Here is a 22,210-nt window from a genome sequence, read left to right as displayed (position 1 = left end):
ATTGCTGCACTAATGGGAACAATGAACTGTTGACTTATTGAAGTGCAATCTTAGATATTTCTTTTCTTTTTCTTAGGCCTAATTTTTATATCCGTTATCACTGAAAGTGGCCTCTTTTTTCCTCAGGGAATTGGAACCGAAACACTTTCCTTTGCCATTTAGTTTAAGACGTGGTTCCAATTTTAAGAAACAGGATTTTCTGCTTCGTCTCGGACACAGAGTTCGTCAATGGGCAATTGCTTCTTTACTGACGTAATTGTTCGATTTCGCGTCATAATTTTCAGGTTCTTCACTCGAGAAGGAATTCCATGAATTATATGATAGTATCATTCGTTTTTTGATTCTTGTGGACTGTACAATATAATCTTATCAACTCTTTGAGGAAAGGAAAGAGAAAAAGGCTGTTTTAAGTTTTAACCATTACATTTCTTCAAAATAACTTCTTTCCTTTTTATTTTTTCGCAATACTGGCCATAAAAAGACTTAATTCTAAGGAACGGGTTTCTTAACCTTAACTTTGCAGCCTTCTTTACTAATAATAAAGCCGAAAGTCTCTCTGTTTGGATGTCCGGAGGATGTCTGGATGTCTGTAGGATGTCTGTAGGATGTCTGGATCTCTGTGACGTGATAGCGCCTAGACCGTTCGGCCAATTTTCATGAAATTTGACACAAAATTAGTTTGTAGCATGGGGGTGTGAACCTCGAAGCGATTTTTTTTTTTAAATTCGATTTTGTTCTTTTTCTATTTCAATTTTAAGAACAAAATTATCATAAGATGGACGAGTAAATTACGAAATTATCATAACGTGGAACCGTAACATGGGCACAAGCCAATAGGCGAGATACGAAATTATCATAAAGTGGAACCGTAACATGGGCACAAGCCAATTGGCGAGAAAATTCACCATACATTATTTGTAAATATACAGGCGAACCAAAATACCTTTTAATTTTTCTATTACGGGCAAAGCCGTGCGGGTACCACTAGTAGTATATAATATGATAAACTTTGTGCAAGATAATAATTATTTAGCTTTATGTAAGCTGCTCCTACATGACATCTCGAAATATAATAAGAGATTTTGGGTCGAATTTTCCTGTTTCTTTCAGTTATTTGCTACTATAATAATAACTGTTAGCATTGTTATTATTTTCTGCGAACCACCAAATCTAGAGCTATTACTGCGGCAGATATGGGTAGAGGTAGCCCAATGTATTAAGCACCGGATTCGTGGCCGAAGAATCTATTGCTTCGATACTGGCTAATCAAAGGCCCTCTGTATACGCTAATGGCTAATGGGGCACGTAAAATCAGTCGTAGTCACAGAGTCCTCTTAATTTCCATAAATAATCAATGCCTCACGGGGAAGGGGGGTTATGGACCAGAGGATATTGAGCCTTTTGTTTGAATCATGGATGTTGACCAATCAATAGTCCATCTAGCGTGTGTTGTCTGTTTTAAGTCAGCTATCCTTGTGATGCTTGCGTTTTAAAGGGGTCTCAATTTGTCTATCGGGTTTTGTCTACTCGGGCTCGGTTTCCTGAATGTTATAAGAAACAACAAGAACAACCACAATTGAAGATAGCACTTCAATTAGTTACATAATTGAATGACACCTGACAGAAAACTTTTTTTATATTCTGAAGTTAATCTTCAAATTGATTACATTTTTTTTTTTTTTTTTGAAAAATACTCTAATAAAATGGCAGAATAATCTATGCATACATTCAAGTTGCCTTAGTCTTTTGACAACTCCACATTTTTTTCTGAGATAATATTTTTATTAATAAAACTGCAGTACTCACGTAGAAAAAGAAAAATGCGCTAAGGACAACCATCAATAAGTTATAAGCTACTATAATGCCGTTGATTTGGAAAGGCTTCCTGTCCTTCATGTAGGCTGGACCGAACACTTTCACAAAATATAAATAGGACGCTAAGATTGTGAGCATTGGGAACGGACTTCCCGCTAGGGGCCAATCCTTTGCACGAGGATCTGAAAGGAAATAAGTTTCATAGAGATTACTGATAATAATGATAATAATAGTAATAATATTATATAATAATGTTATAATGTTTAATAATAACGTTATTATTATAATTAATAACAATATTATAATAATTAAATAATAATAATATTTATAGTAATAATATTATTATTTAATGTTAATTATAATTAAATAATAACAGTATTATTATTATTTAATAATAATACTATTATTATTAGATAATCATATTAGTAACCTTATTATTAAGTAATAATAATGATAATATATTCAGTAAATTACCGCCCAATTAGCTAGGGCTATAGCTGAAATACGTGAAATACACCGCCAGCTCAGTCATTTCCAGCCGAGGACTGCAGTTTCGTGCTTATTAGCACTCATCAGCCCGGCATAGGAAAGTGACTGGGCTGGAGATGGAAAACCTCTAAGCAGGGGCGGCAAATAGGGGGGTCAAGAGGGGGCGGTCGCACCCCCAAATTTTTTGAGAGGAATGATAAAAAGTGAGCAAATCAATTTACGAAAATCGCCAATCAAAGTTGAAGAAAAACAATCTTGCTGGTTCTTCGTAATGGTTGACGAAACTTGACACATTTCCAGACAAGAGCAAGTATTTTCCGTTTTTTAAATTTTTCGAATTTCATCAAGCCTGTACCGGCCTTTTCAGAACAGAAAAAACTGATGAAGAATCATGGTTAATTTTAACGAAAGACGTAATTTCCTCATATAGGCTGAATGTCTCGTTCTTGTGTGCTCTGCGTAACGATGGTTATGAGAGGCTCGTGTAGTCGTGTGGCTGCATGATTTTCAGAAGAAAATGCCGTGGTATTTTATGCTCATTGTTACGCTCATACTTTAAGTGTGTCTATTTGATGAGTGTTCATCACTTTCTTCTGCTAGAAACACATTTCAGCTGCTCAATGCATCATAGTATGCTTTCATAGATACTCTTTAAAAATACATACTATTTTTGAAAAACATATCTTGCATCAACAAATATCTTTTCTGGGGCTCTTTAACTATGCAGTCTCCCCCCCCCCCATATCGTGATTACTTGCTGTTAGTCAATGTGTGTTTTGTTCCATACTGAGGTAATTCGTATTTAAGAAACTCGACCCCCCAAATGAAATGCTGAAATGCCGCCCCTGCCTCTAAGGAAGCCAAGAGTGCGAAACAAACTGGTAGCCAATATAGAATTAGCAGCCCAGACGAGTGACCGAAGCAGTGAGGTTTTCCATCTCCAGCCCAGTCACTTTCCTATGCCGGGCTGATGAGTGCTAATAAGCACGAAATTGCAGTCCTCGGCTGGAAATGACTGAGCTGGCGGTGTATTTCACGAATAATGATAATAAGAATAAGAATAATGGGGATGATAATTACAGTTGTTATTTTATTATTATTAAATTATTTTATTATTACTATTATCATTATTAAAATAATAATAATAATAATAATAATAATAATAATAATGATGCTGATGATGATAATTACAATTGTTATTTTATTATTATAAATTATTTTCATTATTTTTTTATCATTACTATTATTATTATTAAAATAATAATAATAATTAGCAAAGAGAAACATATGAGAAATAGAGTAGTCTTTCAGTTTGGTGTTTTATTGTTGGCAGTTTGTATAACATCAGTTCTTTAGTATATGTCTCAACATTTTGTCCCATGACCCTATAGTAACTAACCATTTTACTGAAAATGGAAGAAATAAAATGCTCATTCGTATTGTAAATAACACTCGTGAAGGGAAAAAAATGTTTCATTATTAATTTTTGCTAAAAAAAACATCGCTTTTAACTTTAAAGGGATGGTTTAGTTACTTCAGGACTATGTTCAACGTTTTCATAATTTGGCAATTTAATTATTCGTGATGCATTTAAAAACCAGTTATATGTGAATACGTTCATTGAAGATATGCTGGTGCAATTGTGAAAATTATTTCTTTTATCATTTTTCTTCAAAAAAAAAAAAACTATGTGTTGCAATGAATTTAAAAGAAAAGAAAAGGAAGAATAAAAACATTAAATAAAACAACTAAATTTTGAAAAGAAATTAATGTGAGTTGAAAAAACGAGTTTAATGAATGGCACTGACCTTATTACATAACGTCGGATTACTATCTCGACAAGGACGATTTTCAACAAGAGTTTTTTTTTAATGTTCCTCTGTAAACGAGTTTTTGTAAAATTTAGGCCATTTTGTTTTTAGCACGAGACTTCGTAATACGCTTGTTGAACTGAAAGTAAGTGATGTAATAATTCCTTTTTTTTTTTTTTGACCTTCCCCCTTTTTTTGTGACTTAAACGTATTTCTTCTGATGTCTACGTTGTTTCTTTCCATTCCATAATTTAAATTTGAGCTATTTTCCCCGCATCTTTAGAACAAAAATAAGGTATGTTGAACAATTCAATGGGGTCGTTTCCAAAATTTTAAAAGTATTTTTTTCTGAAAGAGCATGCTTAAAAATATAGGATTGGACCATTTTTTAAATTATTTGTTCAAGTTTAATATTTTTAAAAAATTACTTAAATCGGTGTGCTTTCATTGTTTACGTTTCTGTCGTGTGACGTCACAAATGATGAAATGCCGTTCAGTGTTGCCATACACGGAGAAAAATATTTAATTCGCATCTTTACTCGCGTGTATTGGCAACGATATGGTTGATAGCCAGCGTAGAGCGCAATATTTAATTCGCTTCTTGATTATCATAACGTGGAAATGCGATAGAAAGATGCGCCAAAGAGCATCATTTGTGACGTCATTAAGACCACGCCTTGTTTTCAAAATCGGACATTTAAAAAAAAATTATTAAAAAATAACTGATGGGAAAATGAAAGTATTTTTTGGGTCCATGGTTTTTTTTTTAAACTCATTCTATCAATTTCAGTGACTAAAAGTAGTACTTTTGACTGAAGGAAACAACCCCATTAGTGAATGAACAGTTCGTTACCTGTTCAAAAAATAAGTTTTCAAAAGTTTTTTTCTTGATTGAATAGGCAAACGTAACTCTCTTATGTGCTGGTCCACTAAAGAAACAAAATATTTTTATTTGTCTCCTTGTGCTCATTTATTAAATTTCTGCCCCTTATTTCCCTCAAAAATCCAAACCAGAACGATAATAGTTTTTCCAGTTTTTCATAACAGTTAAACCTATTATTAAAAATATTTTGAATGCTGTAAACACTAGAATGTAAGTGTTCACTTACTGGTAAGACTACTCTACTTCATTTTGTATGCCCACAGCAATATCTTTCAGATACTGTATGCTTTTCACGCGTGCAAAAGTTTTCCCCCTTCCTCTCACTCCCTTTTCTAGAGCGAGAAAAATCTGAAGAAAAATGGGTTGTTTTTTCGCCTAATTGAAAATTTAAATCTGATATTAACGATTTTGAGAAATGAAAATGGAAAAAAAAATGATGATGAAATGTTGAATATCTAAAAACTAATTGTCTTTAAATTTATTAATAATAATAGTAATGATACTACAGTAGAAAATAACAACAAAAAATGTGTGTCATAAAGTCACACGAAAGAAGTGAAACATTTTGTTTTTCTTTTCTTTTTACTTTTTCATTCCGCACTGTCACTTCACCCGCGCGTTTTCTCTAACGCCACGCTCTTGTTCTTTCTTCGCCTGACTTTGGCATATTCACAACAAAATTGTATATTTTAATAAAGAAAATAGATTATAAGTAACGAGAAAACTAACCAATACTCAAAAGCCGCTTTTTAGTTATTTCCAAAAGCAATAAAGAGTATTAGTGATTATACAGTTAATTTTGTTTAGGAGAGTTAACAAACTAATTTCAAGGCTGAATTTAAGCAATGTGGATTGCGCTTTAAATTGATGACTTGAGTTAATTTATATGCTTGCTTAATTTTAGCCTTAAAATTAATTCGCTAAATTTATTGACAAAACAACTTTATAATTACATACTATTATTTTTCATTGTTTTTGGCAACAATTAAAAGACAATTACGTCACTTCCGTCATGCAAAAAAGCCGACGGATCGGAATTTCAAAGTCCTCCCATATGATATTTCACTCCAATAAATGCAAGTTTTTTTTTTAGAATTTTTTTTTTTTTTTTTTTTGAGAAAGCGATTCTTTTTATTTTTTTATTTTTGGAGGTGTGGGGTATGATTCTTGATATTTAAAATAAATGCAACACCGCCCCCGTTCAAATGGTTTATGAAGGGGGGGGGATTCTCCGCCCCCTACTTTAAACATCCTTTCGTTTGTTTCACTTCCTCCAACGTTGTCCTAATATTCCCTCGCAATGCTGGATGAATCGAGGCCAAGGAAGAACAAAAAGGTGCTGCTAATGCGCCAAATGTTGCGTCTCGGAAGAAAACTCGTTAACTTGAGTCAGATACGCTCAGGTGCATAAATGTCTGTCAGGCCAAAAGGACACAGCTGATTGAGGGTCATGGTTAGCGGGCCATTCCATCTCTGTCCTCCCCCCTCCTTCTTTGAATAAGCCGGGTCAAGCATTTTCTTCCCCCCTACCTTAACTCATCTTTTTTCATCTACTACAAATTGTTGGCCCACTTTCCAGCATTTTGACAGCGAGTTTTCGCCCGATATGGAACACACACAACTCCAACCCCACCATTTTTCAATAAATAAATATTTTCCTTTCTATTCTATTCGGTGGACAGAAGTAGTTTAGTTTTTGTTTCGGTAGTCACCTCTTTTTAAAATTGTCAGTGTCTTGTTTGTGGGCTTCTCTATTTTTTTCTCCTGCTCTCGTTTTATTTTGAACTAGTGGTACCCGTACGGCTTTGTCCGTAGTTGAAAATTAAAAGGTCATTCGGTTCGCCTGTATATTTACAAATAATGGATGACAAATTTCTCGACAATTTGCTATGTTCATTTGCTCGACAATGTTAATGTTCCACGTTATGATAATTTCGTAATTAAACTCTTCCACGTTGTGATCATTTGCTCGGTAAAGTTTTCTTAAAATTTTAATAAAAAGAACAAAGTCGAATTTTACAAAAATCGCTTCGAGGTGCATACCCCCATGTTACAAACTAACTCTGCCAAATTTCATGAAAATCGACCGAACGGTCTAGGCGCTATGCGCATCACAGAGATCCAGACATCCAGACAGACTTTCAGCTTTATTATTAGTAAAGATAAAGATTTACGATTCTTTATAGCTAGTAGGTCACGGGTTAAAACTATTAAGTTATGACTAGATCCCTGACTATATGCACTAAAAAATATGAAAATATGTGTACATTTTATGTGTGTATAGTGTGTACGTATTATATGTGTACACACTATTAATTTCTGTGCGAGTCTGTCTGTGCGTCTGTAACCCTATCTCCTCCGGAATGGCAATCTCTACCAGGTCAATACTGGTACCGTTGGATACAAGACATCCAGGGAAAGTCAATCCGTGGCATTGAACTGCCGCAGATGGGGAACGGGAGTTGGCAAGCGAAGCGAGCAGGGAGTAAAGCTACCTAGTATGTACTATAAACTAAACAACATTCCCCAAAAGCTATAACCTACACGCTATTATTTTCTTTAAATCACGCCAAGAAAGTTCTCTCATCTGAACGAAAGATAGATTCTTTACATTTTCTTTTTGTTACTAAGGCAATAAATGCATCCTAATTAAAGTAATTATTTGCACAGACGGTGACATGTCTATTATTTACTTTTATTAAAATAGATTTAAATATGTTCTTGTAGGTTTTCTCTCTTTTGCTATAGATAATCGTTTTTCTTTCATTTCATTTATAAAGATGAAAACAGCTTTACAACTTCTACAGAATCTCTTCAAAGTAAAAAATGGTTGAAATGGACTCAGCATACCTCAAAACGTTCAAATTCGTCGAAATTCGAAAATTTGCACGAATCCAATATTTTTTCCTATATATTGGATATAGAAGAAAGGAAAAAAGGAAAAAAAAAATCTTAAAGCAAGTGCCCCAGTAATATGCATTTTTTTTTTAAAAATTTCATCCATTTATATGCACCAACACCAAAAGAGGGTAAAGTGTGCAATTTGCATATGCGCTCGCATTTCATTCGGGCGCTAATTATGACACATTCTATTTTTTTTATCCATAATTAAAGTACTATTTTTTTTAATGTTTTGCAATAAGAATTGTTCCAAAATACATACAATCGAAATATTTTTAACTCTCTTGTTGACAGAAGTTAATAAATGTATTTCAATAATGACAAAAAAAAAAAAAAAAAAGAAAGAAAGAAAGAAAAAGGAATACATAAGCATATTTTAAGATCCAGTTTTTGAAGAGAAGTTCATTTACTGTACAGTATTGATTTTTAGTTAAATCATATTCAGATTAGTTACTTAAATTTGTTATTGCTTAAGTGAAAACTTAAAAAAATCATTTTAATGAGAACTAACTAGTTGTTTTGTACAATTTCTCAGTGGAGACCTTTTTTTAGCAGTGAATGCAGCAAAGCTTTTCCATTTATATATAAACTAAGATGCATTGTTTTGAAGGGCCTTTTGACTCGGTTTGTTTAAATATTCAATATTGAAAAACTGCGTGAGTTGTTTTTTCTTAATCACCTAGGCGCATTTAAAAAACCACAAATATTTTTGTTTATAAATATGAAGTGGTTCAAAAGTGGAAGAGTTTCTAAGAACATCTACATAATATTTTCTTTTCTTAGTTATTACATTTATTAGTTTAATTCGTTCCTTTTTTCAGGAACAATACTATACAATATTTAAAAATATTAACGATCTCAAAGTCCATTCTTTTCCTGAACAGGTGAATCTCTGAAGTGGAAATATTGTTATTCTTTTCTTTTTTTTTTTGCTTTTTAGACGACATTTCAACATGTAGGTTTCTAAGATGATTTGACATTGATAGTTTCTGTTAGAGCTTTTCCCTGTAACTTTTAGAATGCGCTTGATTTTATTGAACACGTCAAAAGAAACAAATTTATTTAACCGCATGAAAGAAAATGGAAAATAAAGGCTCTTTTTGCAGTGCATTATTTATATAACGTCATAGTGTGGCATAGTGATATAGGTATCTTATTTAGAAGTTTATAAAATTAGACAAAATAAAGAAAATGGTTTGCTTAATAGATTTGATTTACCGCTGATTTAAAAAAATGAAATGAAGGTGTGTTAATTAATTTCAAAGGATAAATACAATAAAAATTAGATAATATACTAAATAGGTGGAGCTTCTAAACAAGAATATAGATCTCTTACTTCTTCCGAGAGCGAAAACGAACGTGTTATTCAATGGATTAAACTCAATAAGGCCAAAAAATGTGGAATAAATTACCAAACAGTTTAAAAAAAAAGTAATTACAAAACAATTATTTGAAAATAAACTAATGAACTATTTTTAGAAAGAAACATTAATTTAGAAATGTCGTTAAAAGAATGTTTTCCTGAATTACATGCTTTACGCTTTTACAGTTGTTTATAATTATTTATTTTTAATGTGTTGCTTTGAATGATTATCATTGATTTTTAATTGTAATCTAGCTCTGATTGTTAATCGTTTTTTCTTGCTTATTCTTAAGCGGTCGTAGTTAATCAGGTTATTGTTACAGCATTTACTTGTAGTTGTGTGTCTAGATATTGAAAAAAAAATTGTAAATATAATAAAAAATTATAGGGTGCTGGAAAAAAGTGAAACTGATATGAAAAATTAATTGAATTCTTTGAGGGTCATAAGCGGGAGAGTATGGAATTTTTTGCATAAAACTGTTAAATGGCAACGTAACATGTATGTCAAGTTTTGTGAAAGTCGGAGTAATAGGTTTTGCGTAAATTGACGGGGACATTTGATTCTGTCATTAGAAATGTATTCATCAGAAGAATAAGAAAATATTTTTTTGACTGGAAAAACCTCGCTAATATATACAATTCATGTGACTGCATTGCGAAAAAAACAAGTTTTTTTAAGATACTTATGAATGCGTGTATCTTAATTTTTCCTATGTTTTTCTTTCCTTAGTGGAAATAATACTGAATTTATTTGAAAAATTGAATCGAACCGAATGCACTGGAACCTGTTTCAGATACCAACATTATAATTAGAGAAACCCAAAGGTAAATCCCAATTCCGTTAGCAACCCAATCTCCAGCTCCATCGCGAAATGGAGCAGTAGGAATCACTTACTCGTGACACTGGGGCTCAAAAACAGCAAGAAAAAGTTTTTGAGGCAAAATCAAACCAGCTAATCCATATTTCATATACCTGCATTGTGGAAAACAAATTTTTATATGGTTATAAATTTTATAAATCTTTATTTTTTCCTATATTTCTCCTCACTTGGTGGAAATAAAACTAAAATGATTTGAAAAATTAAATTAAATGGAATATTTCCGAAACGGTTTCGGGTACCACCTACATAACTGGAGAAACCCAAAAGTGAATCCCAACTCCGTTAGCAACCTAATCTCCAGCTCCATCGCGAAATGGAGCAGTAGGAATCACTTACTTGTGACACACCGGAGCTCAAAAATAGCAAGAAAAAGTTTTTGAGTCAAAAACAAACCAGCTAATCCATATTTCATATACCTGCATTGTGGGAAAAAACTGTTATATGATTATAAATTTTATAATTTTTTATTTTCCCTATATTTCTCCTCACTTGGTAGAAATAAAACTAAAATGATTTGCAAAATTATATTAAATGGAACATCTCCGAAACGGTTTTGGGTACCACCTACATAACTAAAGAAACCCAAAAGTGAATCCCAACTCCGTTAGCAACCTAATCTCCAGCTCCATCATGAAATGGAGCAATAGGAATGACTTACTCGTGACAACGGGGCTCAAAAATAGCATGAAAAAGTTTTTGAGACAAAAACAAACCAACTAATTCATATTCATATACCTGCATTGTGGAAAAAAAATGTTATATGATTATAAATTTTTATTTTTCCTATATTTCTCCTCACTTGGTGGGAATAAAACTAAAATGATTTGCAAAATTAAATTAAATGGAACATCTCCGAAACGGTTTCGGGTACCACCTACATAACTGGAGAAACCCAAAAGTGAATCCCAACTCCGTTAGCAACCTAATCTCCAGCTCCATCGCGAAATGGAGCAGTAGGAATCACTCACTCGTGACACCGGGGCTCATCAGCAAGAACAAGAAAAAGTTTTTGAGGCGAAAAGAAACCCGCTAATCTCTTAAAGGATGCGAAAACGCTCTGCTTTTCGGCGATCGGGAATTTCTTCCGGTATCCACGCTGGGAGAAGTTGTAGTCATTTTTATCAGGAGACTGAACGAGCGCTTTGTTCAATCAGACGTTTTTCCTGCTGAAACTACGTGACCTTGAGGAAGCTACCTTTTTACTAACTGTAAAGATGCTAGATGCGAACGAACTCCGGAGATAGTGTGACGTAGAGGAAGTATTTGACCTAGAATGTTGGTTTTTTTTTCCCTCTTATGCATTTCTTTGATAGCGATTAGTATTTATTGTTTTAAAACGAAAAAAGAGCTATTACATTATTATTCTGAACATGCCTGAGAAAGCTATGTCACATGTAACTAATGTGGAGTGTCGACGGCTGAGCAATCAGAAGATGTTAAGGACGCTTCGTATTTCGTCTTATTTATTTATTTATTTATTTGAACCAGTATTCTTTCTCGAGTTAACAGAATTGCAAATGTAAGTATTATTACTTAATTTGCAGTGCACCACTTGTAATACATATAATGGGGTCGTTTCCAAAATTTTAAAACTATTTTTTTCCGAAAGAGCGTGCTTAAAAACATAGGATCTGACCATTTTAAAATAATTTGTTTAAGTTTAATATTTTTAAAAAATTACTAAATTCGGTGAGCTTTTATTGTTTATACTTCTGCCGATGACATCACAAATAATTCAGTGTTGCCATTCACAGAACAAAATATTTAATTCGCATCTTTACTCACGTGTATTGGCAACGATATGGCTGATAGCAAGCGTAGAGTTCAATTTTAATCCGCTTTTTGATTATCATAACGTGGAAACGCGATAGGAAGATGCGGCAAAGTGCATCATTTATGACGTCATATAGACCACGCCTTGTTAGACACATCGGACATTTTCAAAAATTAATTAAAAAATAACTGTTGGGAAAATGAAAGTATTTTCTGGGTCCATGTTATTTATTTTTGCTTATTCTATCAATTTCAGTGACCAAAAGTACTACTTTTGACTGAAGAAAACAACCCCATTGCAAATGCAAACATTGTTCATTAAATTTTTGTGTACATATTTCACGTAACATTCTGATAAAACTATGGTATAAGTGCATTAATGTTGCAGGAAATTAGGTGGAAAAAAAAAGATTCCGATTGATTATCCCCATCATACTGATGATCACTCGGAATCGTTTTTTTTTTATTTTTCAACTCAATCTAACGAAGCAAGTGATTATCGTGGTAATTTTTTTTTTATATTATCTTTTGTGACCAGGTCAAGATACTCGCATGGAGTGTGCATACAGGATCGTGCACAAGGGGAAGGGGAGAAGGGACACCTGTTGTCCCGGGCCCCAATATTTTCAAAACTAGGGGTGAAATGCAGGGGAAAACAATATGGAGGGGGGGGCGGAAAAAGTCATTTGTGACGGGCCCAAAAAATTCTGTGCATGTCCCTGCGTGCACAGTTCACCAAAGTTTGAGGGACACCAAATCTGATGGTAAAGTTTTCAACAATAGGAGTCATTTCGTATCGCACTATACCAAGATGAAAATTCAAAAAACAAAGATCCTTTGAATGGTAATCTTTTTCACAAATACCCAAGCCACTCCAGGCTTAACATTTAATTTACGCAATATTACACTTTAAAGTTTCGTAGAGCACGCTTTGGATAGTTACATCTTGTTGCAACCAGCAAAATTTGATGACTATAGCAAGATGAAAATTCAAAAAACAAAAATAGTTTGAAGGGTTATCTTTTTGACAAATACCCAAGCCACTCCACGCTTTACACTGAATTTACGCAATATTACACTTTAAAGTTTCGTAGTGCACGTTTTAATAGTTACATCTTGTTGCAACCAGCAAAATTTGATGACATGCTATATTATTTGGCATATTTATCCAAAACAGCATCAAATTTTACCTGGTTGCAGCAATAAGCAGGTGTTAACGCATTTTCATTCTTCAACTATTCAGTATGAACGGGGGGAGGGGCGGTGGCACTGAACAAAGTTCATGCCAAATGTCCTCACAAGTCATAGTCGGGCTTCGTGTGTGGCTTACTTAATGGCTTATCCTTGTCTACCATATGTCTTACGAAAAAATAGCTACTTTGTGTTGATGCTTGTTACGGGTCCATGATTCTCCTTTGCCAAGCTGGGTGAATTCAATACGACCGCTTTGTCATTTTACTAGTCCAACAAAGTGAAACCGATTTCGTCTCCCCACGCGGATTGAGAAAGTCGTGGTTCCGTGACCATCATCGTCAGCAGACAAAGAAATACAATTTTAGTTCTTTAAATGGGTGATTCGCAAAATAGGAGAAAATTATCGGTTTTTTTTTAAACATTCAAGATAATTTGGATAGCTTAATAGATTTTTTTCAAGATTTCAGATAGGTTTGGCTTGTTATTATTCTTTATTTGAACCAAACATTACTCATTTTTCAATGGGATCGTTTCCAAAATTTTAAAAGTAGTGAAGCACCGTTTATACGTTTTTGAAGGGACTGTATGAAAAAGCGTACAAATGAAAAAAACGTATAATAGGTATAAGATAATGTGTATCAGACTCTGTAGGGACCAATTTAAAAAAACATAATTGATAAAAACGTGTAAAAGAGAAACGGATAAACGGGGTTTCACTCTGAAAGAGCATGCTTAAAAACACAGGATCTGACCATTTTTAAAATAATTTGACTAAGTTTAAAGTATTTAAAAAAAAACTTTAATCGGTGCGCTTTCATTGTTAACGCATCTGCCGATGACATCACAATTGATGAAATACCATTCAGTGTTGCTATTCACAAACCATAATACTTAATTTCCATCCTTACTCACATGTACTGGCAACGATATGGTTGATAGCAAGTGTAGAGCGCATTATTTAATTCGCTTGTTGATTATGATAACGTGGAAACTCGAAAGAAAGATGCGCCAAATTGCATCATTTATGACGTCATAAAGACCACGCCTTGTTTTCAAAATCGGACATTTTAAAAAATAAATTAAAACAATAACTGTTGGGAAAATAAAAGTATTTTCTGGGTACATGGTTTTTTTTTTCTTGCTTATTCTATCAATTTCAGTGACTAAAAATAGTACTTTTGACTGAAGGAAACAACCCCATTATAAATACTTTAAAACTGCAGAATAAATAATGCTCACAGAAACTCTTCTTGTATAATGACTAAATTTTCATTGGAATGATGTTACGACAAAAAAAAAAGTGTCATGCTTTGTTTAAAAAAATTTAAAGAGAATATTTATCGAATAAATTTTTTTTTAAAACTAAATTGAAATATCTAGCAAAAAATTAAAGTTTGTCTTCCACATTTCCTTTTTTAAGCAAGTAGAAGAATAGGGGTACTGAAATAGCGCGATCAAGTGAAATAGCTGGGAAAAGTGAAATAGTGAAATATTTACTCTGTTGAATGAAACCAACGTTTTGATGCACAAAAATGGCAAATTACTGCAGACACGTGTTTCGGTGCACCTTTTTCAATGCAAAGAATTGTGAGCTTCTGGATGAAAAGTCATTCGAGGATTGGATGAGTTTTCAAAAATTGATACTCATATTGTAATATTTTGCTGCAAGTAAAAAACTACTTTGGTTACTATAAAATCATAAAAGTTCTTGTTGTTAACTTTTTAAATACTAATTGAGACCTGTTAGCAGCGTTTGTTTGTTTAATAATAAACTTATTTGAATTCCGAATGTTTTGTACAATTAGTTAAATGCATGCGGGCAAAGTGAATAAAGCAAAGTGAAATAATTGATTACGCTAACTTATTTAATCATTTAATAAAACACTTGCGTATTCATTTATTAACTAATTCATTTACCATTCCATTATTTAATTATCAACTTATTTATTCATTCATTCACTTATTTTCTTTTTCATTCACTGTTTTATTCAGTTATTTATTTTTTCTCATATATTGACTTATAAATTAATTTTTTATTGTTTCATTATTTTTCATTTGTTCATTCTTTCTTTGTTCTTTTTCATTTCTCATTTCTATTATTTACTCAGTCATTTCATCAAAAGAATTTTAATGATCTAAAGTAAAGTATTATTTTAGATAAATATTTTACTTTTGACTTTGCCCCGTAAAAAATGGGCAAATTTTTACACTTTTTTTATTTTTAAGGTTAAAGTTTAACGCTAAATTTCTTTTAAATAATGCTTAAATAAAAGTTTTTTTTACAGCTATTTTTAAAACAAATTTCATATTTGTTCATTTTGAGAAAGGAAAGTTATCTTAACTATTTCACTTTGTCCCACATTCTCCTACATACTTGAACATCTGGGTAGTAATCCTTGTTCCATTTTTTCAAGCAACAAAATTTTTAAAAAAATCCTAGACAAAGGTATTTACTTTAAATTAGTGTGCAAATAGAAGCATCTGTGATATTTTGGGAACAGAAGTTAAATATCAGATGAGTACATCAATCCTATGTCGTTAGAATGGATAGTAATTGAAAAGAATGAATTTAAATTAAAACCTTTTAATTTACTGAATTGTTTATAACTTTGCTTCGTTTAAATGCCACAGAAAGGCATATTATTTTTCAATTATTTTATTTTTGTAACCTCATTTGAGTCCAAATTTGTCATTGATTTTTCTGTCCATGCCAAAGGCAAATGGTTCATGAAAAAATATTTTAGAGGAAATTTGAATGTTTTATTCTGCCGACAACAGGATTTTATTTTTTGAAAAAGTATCTTATTTTGTGAATCTCCCAAATATACAGCTGCCCTAGTCAATACCGGTCTTGAAAATTAAGACATACCATTCTCTCCCTTTGACGATCTTCCAATTGTAGAATCATTTTGAATACCTTAAACATTCTTTTAAAAACAGCAGAATCTAGTGATTTTCTTATGCAAGAGAACTCTTAACATCTCCCTCGTAAGAAAGAGCTGAATATCATTCACACGTGCTTCCCATTGTTTTATTTCAAATTGTGTACCTTTTATTATTTTTTTGAAAAATAACGTATGCCTGCTTTTAAAAGACAATTAGATGCGATTTTTAAATATTATATACAAATTTAACACAAAAATATATCTTTCATTAAACATTACCTTAAGGAAGGGAATAAAAGTTTGTGTAAACTGCATGTTTCATTAATTGTTATCGTTAAACATTGGAAATTCTTATTTTTTTTTTATTATTATTAAAAAAATTGACTTATGATCAAGACTTTGTAACACGTAAATGCGCATCAAATAAGATTCCAATTAATTACTATTTAAGGTAGGCGAACACCCTAAATATTTTTTTCTTTTTTATTCATTGCACTTTTCTGAAACTTTATACGATTATTGAGCATGACATAAATAACACATTTTGACTCTTTATTTGTTGAAAAAAAAAAGCGATAGGTTTTTTTTTATTTTATTTTTTAAATGCCATATTTTTAGCAAAAAAAAAACCATTTCCTTAACACTTCCAGAGCCTTACTTTTTTCATAATTTTATAAACTTTTTGTGTCTATCTCTTCGTGAGATACTACAGAGTGATATGACCCTTCCATTTGAAAATACTTAACTAAAAGCAGGTTTTATGGGTAAATGTTTGAACATTGCTCCCGAAACAGGTACTTTCTGCCCCCTTAAGTTTAATTGCTCATTATTTCAAAACCACATATTGCATGTACATTAACTTTTTGAGGTTTACATCACAGTAATTTGTTCAATTACCATGTTTGAAAAGTTTCAAATCTTTAAATTTTATACTTTTTTCGCTAAAGCTGTTGGCGTAAATAAAAACTTGGAAAACGTGGTTATGAGAAAATCAATAAAGAAAAAGTAAATTTCAGTTATAAGCACTGCATTTGAGTTTAGTAAATTTCTTCTAGTTTTCTCAATAACTCGTCGATTTAAAAAACAGTTGTGGATTTAGAAAAAACACCGAAGTTCTCTAAATTTCTCAAAATCTCAAAATCAATTTTTTTTTAAAGAAAATTCGGGTGGTCGCCTACCTTAAGTATTCACAAAAAAGAAAAAAAAAAAAAAGAAAAAAAGAAAACAGCATTTGGACACTTACCAGCATTGGCCATTATACTAGTGTACCACTGTGACATAATGTTTACTACTTGTGCCATTTTGACCTTAAAAGAAGAAAAACATTTTTAATAAGAACCCTAAATAAAATTTTGGTGCAGCATTAAAATAATTTCAGATAATGTTATACAATAAGACATCAAAGAACATGCACATTACATGAGTCTATCTAACCAACTGAAATATTGAAAGCGATGTAAGTCTAAAAATCAAATTTTAAAAGAGACTCGAAAAAAAGTTTTGGAGGTGTATAATTTTTACCAGAACACAGTTTTCGTGTTAAGTAATCATTTATTTTGAAACATTGAAAACACGTAATTTATATCCATTAGTAAATTGTTTTAGTGAATTTATCATATTAATTTTTATAAACAAAAACAAATCTTTTTTTTTCGGGGGGGGGGGGGGACTTAACACCCTTTTCAATGTCAGTGAGTCAATTTAATTAGGTGAAATTGCATGAAATACACCGCCAGCTCAGTCAATTCCAGCCGAGGACTACAGTTTCGTGCTTATTAGCACTCATCAGCCCGGCATAGAAGTGACTGAGCTGGAGGTGGAAAACCTCTTAAGGAAGCGAAGTTTGGAAACTTCAGTTTAGTCACTCCTATGCTGGGCTGATGAGTGCTAATAAGCACGAAACTGCAGTCCTCGGCTGGAATTGACTGAGCTGGCGGTGTATTTCATGTACTTCTGCCTTATCCCTGGCTATGAGGCGGTAACTTACCGAATAGATGAAATTGATTTTCAACGTGACCAGCAGACAAATCAAAAATCATAAACATTTTTCTTTAAAAACATTCTATTTTGAAAAAAAAAATGCTCACTTTTTTTCACTACATATCATTGTTTCTTAGTTTGGAAACTTCAGTTTAGTTAGCATATTTTCTTGCCTACATCAGAAACAGGAATAAAAAACGTTGCGGCGAAACTTATGTGGTAAAAGAAACATTAGCGTGTTTCACACGGATATTTCTACATGAGGTGAAGTGCTCAGTAGGAAAAAACTTCAAAATGCATTCGTGACTGCTTGACAGGATGAGAAACACATAATGGTTAAAATAAAATTATGTGGTAAAAGAAACATTAGCGTGTTTCACACGGATATTTCTACATGAGGTGAAGTGCTTTGTAGGAAAAAACTTCAAAATGCATTCGTGACTCCTTGACAGGATGAGAAACGCATAATGGTTAAAATAAAATTATGTGGTAATAGAAACATTAGAGTGTTTCAAACGGATATTTCTACATGAGGTAAAGTGCTTTGTAGGAAAAAACTTCAAAATGCATTCGTGACTGCTTGACAGGATGAGAAACACATAATGGGTAAAATAAAATTATGTGGTAAAAGAAACATTAGCGTGTTTCACACGGATATTTCTACATGAGGTGAAGTGCTTAGTAGGAAAAAAACTTCAAAATGCATTCGTGACTGCTTGACAGGATGAGAAACACATAATGGTTAAAATAAAATTATGTGGTAAAAGAAACATTAGCGTGTTTCACACGGATATTTCTACATGAGGTGAAGTGCTTAGTAGGAAAAAACTTCAAAATGCATTCGTGACTCCTTGACAGGATGAGAAACGCATAATGGTTAAAATAAAATTATGTGGAAATAGAAACATTAGAGTGTTTCACACGGATATTTCTACATGAGGTGAAGTGCTTAGTAGGAAAAAACTTCAAAATGCATTCGTGACTGCTTGACAGGATGAGAAACGCATAATGGTTAAAATAAAATTATGTGGTAATAGAAACATTAGAGTGTTTCAAACGGATATTTCTACATGAGGTAAAGTGCTTTGTAGGAAAAAACTTCAAAATGCATTCGTGACTGCTTGACAGGATGAGAAACACATAATGGGTAAAATAAAATTATGTGGTAAAAGAAACATTAGCGTGTTTCACACGGATATTTCTACATGAGGTGAAGTGCTTAGTAGGAAAAAACTTCAAAATGCATTCGTGACTGCTTGACAGGATGAGAAACACATAATGGTTAAAATAAAATTATGTGGTAAAAGAAACATTAGCGTGTTTCACACGGATATTTCTACATGAGGTGAAGTGCTCAGTAGGAAAAAACTTCAAAATGCATTCGTGACTGCTTGACAGGATGAGAAACACATAATGGTTAAAATAAAATTATGTGGTAAAAGAAACATTAGCGTGTTTCACACGGATATTTCTACATGAGGTGAAGTGCTTAGTAGGAAAAAACTTCAAAATGCATTCGTGACTGCTTGACAGGATGAGAAACACATAATGGTTAAAATAAAATTATGTGGTAAAAGAAACATTAGCGTGTTTCACACGGATATTTCTACATGAGGTGAAGTGCTTAGTAGGAAAAAAACTTCAAAATGCATTCGTGACTGCTTGACAGGATGAGAAACACATAATGGTTAAAATAAAATTATGTGGTAAAAGAAACATTAGCGTGTTTCACACGGATATTTCTACATGAGGTGAAGTGCTTAGTAGGAAAAAACTTCAAAATGCATTCGTGACTCCTTGACAGGATGAGAAACGCATAATGGTTAAAATAAAATTATGTGGAAATAGAAACATTAGAGTGTTTCACACGGATATTTCTACATGAGGTGAAGTGCTTAGTAGGAAAAAACTTCAAAATGCATTCGTGACTGCTTGACAGGATGAGAAACGCATAATGGTTAAAATAAAATTATGTGGTAATAGAAACATTAGAGTGTTTCAAACGGATATTTCTACATGAGGTAAAGTGCTTTGTAGGAAAAAACTTCAAAATGCATTCGTGACTGCTTGACAGGATGAGAAACACATAATGGGTAAAATAAAATTATGTGGTAAAAGAAACATTAGCGTGTTTCACACGGATATTTCTACATGAGGTGAAGTGCTTAGTAGGAAAAAACTTCAAAATGCATTCGTGACTGCTTGACAGGATGAGAAACACATAATGGTTAAAATAAAATTATGTGGTAAAAGAAACATTAGCGTGTTTCACACGGATATTTCTACATGAGGTGAAGTGCTTAGTAGGAAAAAACTTCAAAATGCATTCGTGACTCCTTGACAGGATGAGAAACGCATAATGGTTAAAATAAAATTATGTGGTAATAGAAACATTAGAGTGTTTCACACGGATATTTCTACATGAGGTGAAGTGCTTAGTAGGAAAAAAACTTCAAAATGCATTCGTGACTGCTTGACAGGATGAGAAACACATAATGGTTAAAATAAAATTATGTGGTAAAAGAAACATTAGCGTGTTTCACACGGATATTTCTACATGAGGTGAAGTGCTTAGTAGGAAAAAACTTCAAAATGCATTCGTGACTCCTTGACAGGATGAGAAACGCATAATGGTTAAAATAAAATTATGTGGAAATAGAAACATTAGAGTGTTTCACACGGATATTTCTACATGAGGTGAAGTGCTCAGTAGGAAAAAACTTCAAAATGCATTCGTCACTCTTTGCCAGGATTAGAAACGCATAATGGTTAAAATAAAATTGAATAAACCATCTTCACACAATAAACAGATTTTTTTTCCAATGCACCCGAAAAATTATAATGTAGTAACATACGTGCGTAACGTAACTTCAATCCCTCGATATTTATCTCTACATAGTATAAAATAAAGTCTCCAAAAAGCGTCTGTTTGTTTGAACGCGCAAAACTCGAGAACTACTCGGCCGATTTCGCTGAAATTTTCACAGTATTTTTCTTTCAGTCCCGGAAAGGTTTACAAACCGGTTCGAAAAAAAATTTGACGAGTAGTTCTTTTTTTATTCCAATTTAGGCCCAATTTTCATATAAATTCCCAAATATGGGGGTGAAAAATTACTTGCACACATATTTATATTACATAACGTTGGAAATAATAGAATTTTCCGCGTTCTATGCAATTCGTTTCAAGGCTCAAACTTAATTACGGCGGGAGTTATTTGCGTTTTTAGCTCGTATTTTTTTAGGCTTAGCTGAAATTTATGTACTACTTTCTTCATTAAATCTGTCAATAAAAGTGAAGGAATTGTCCCAGTTTTCTTTTTGACACCATTAGAAAAAGCGACATTTTTTTCTCCAGATCTATCTCGATCTATGGTCGAAAAACTATTCTTCTATCTCGAAAGGAAAAAAAGTTACAGGCCTTTTTAAGTCAAGTTCAAAAAATCTCATGTCCATTCAAATTGTTTTAACCATTTTCTTTCGCATTTTAATTCCTTAAACTTATTTTATTTCGTGTCTCCATGGTTACGCTTTTTAAATTCTTTACGCTTTTAAATCTTTCTCGATTTAATTTCTTAAAAGTATTTTAATACCTGTCGTGTTTGTTTGGGAGAGAAATTTTGCATGATTTTTTTTTTAAATTATTCAAGTCTGATTGTTGAATATACGGCACTTGACACAATTTGTGTTTACAAGGTGGACCGAGCAAAGCCGGGCAACGCAGCTAGTTAATGATAAAATGCAAATTAATCTCCTTTTGTAGTATCTCGAAAAAAGAAGGCGTTGAAGAAGAAGAAAAATGTCAAAAATACCAAAATATTAGGTCAGTTTCTTAGTTTATTATCGAGTACCTCTCCCGTGTGGTGCCACTTTATACAACCTATATTAGTAGAGATACTGATGGGAACATAATAAGGCTACCTGAATACGAATCTTAAAATTACTTACATAGAATGTAATTGCATAACATTCAATAGTTATGAAGAAATGCAGAAAATAAAGGTTATCATTCAAATTGAGAAACAGTTAAGTCATTCATAAGTTTTTTAAATATTTTTTATGGGTAGCTTCGTGGGTAAAATCAAAAAATATCAAGCTAAATAAGGAGAATTCCGCAAAAGAGCGTAGTTTAAAGCAATATACTTTTTTTGAAAGGTATTTCAATATTTTTCATTTTTTCTTTTTTTCGTTTTTTTTTTTAATATTTTGTTTTGTAGTTTTATTGTATAAACATGTTT

The 22,210-nt window shown here is 32.4% G+C and overlaps 1 protein-coding gene across 1 annotated transcript in view; it reads right to left on the bottom strand.

Annotated features, from left to right (window-relative positions):
* The window catches only part of LOC129226988 (elongation of very long chain fatty acids protein AAEL008004-like), a 45,857-nt gene that overhangs the window by 10,976 nt on the left and 12,671 nt on the right, over positions 1 to 22,210 (bottom strand). The window contains exons 2-3 of the mRNA XM_054861620.1: positions 17,239 to 17,302; positions 1,807 to 1,997 (exon numbers count right to left, since the gene is read on the bottom strand). Of these exons, the coding sequence (XP_054717595.1) occupies positions 1,807 to 1,997; positions 17,239 to 17,296 (249 nt within the window). The 5' untranslated portion in view covers positions 17,297 to 17,302. The remainder of the gene's footprint in view (positions 1 to 1,806; positions 1,998 to 17,238; positions 17,303 to 22,210) is intronic.

Source organism: Uloborus diversus, chromosome 1, assembly GCF_026930045.1.
Source record: "Uloborus diversus isolate 005 chromosome 1, Udiv.v.3.1, whole genome shotgun sequence".
Lineage (NCBI taxonomy): Eukaryota > Metazoa > Arthropoda > Arachnida > Araneae > Uloboridae > Uloborus > Uloborus diversus.
Note: the sequence above shows the minus strand (reverse complement) of the source record. Positions and strands in the feature narration are given on the sequence as shown.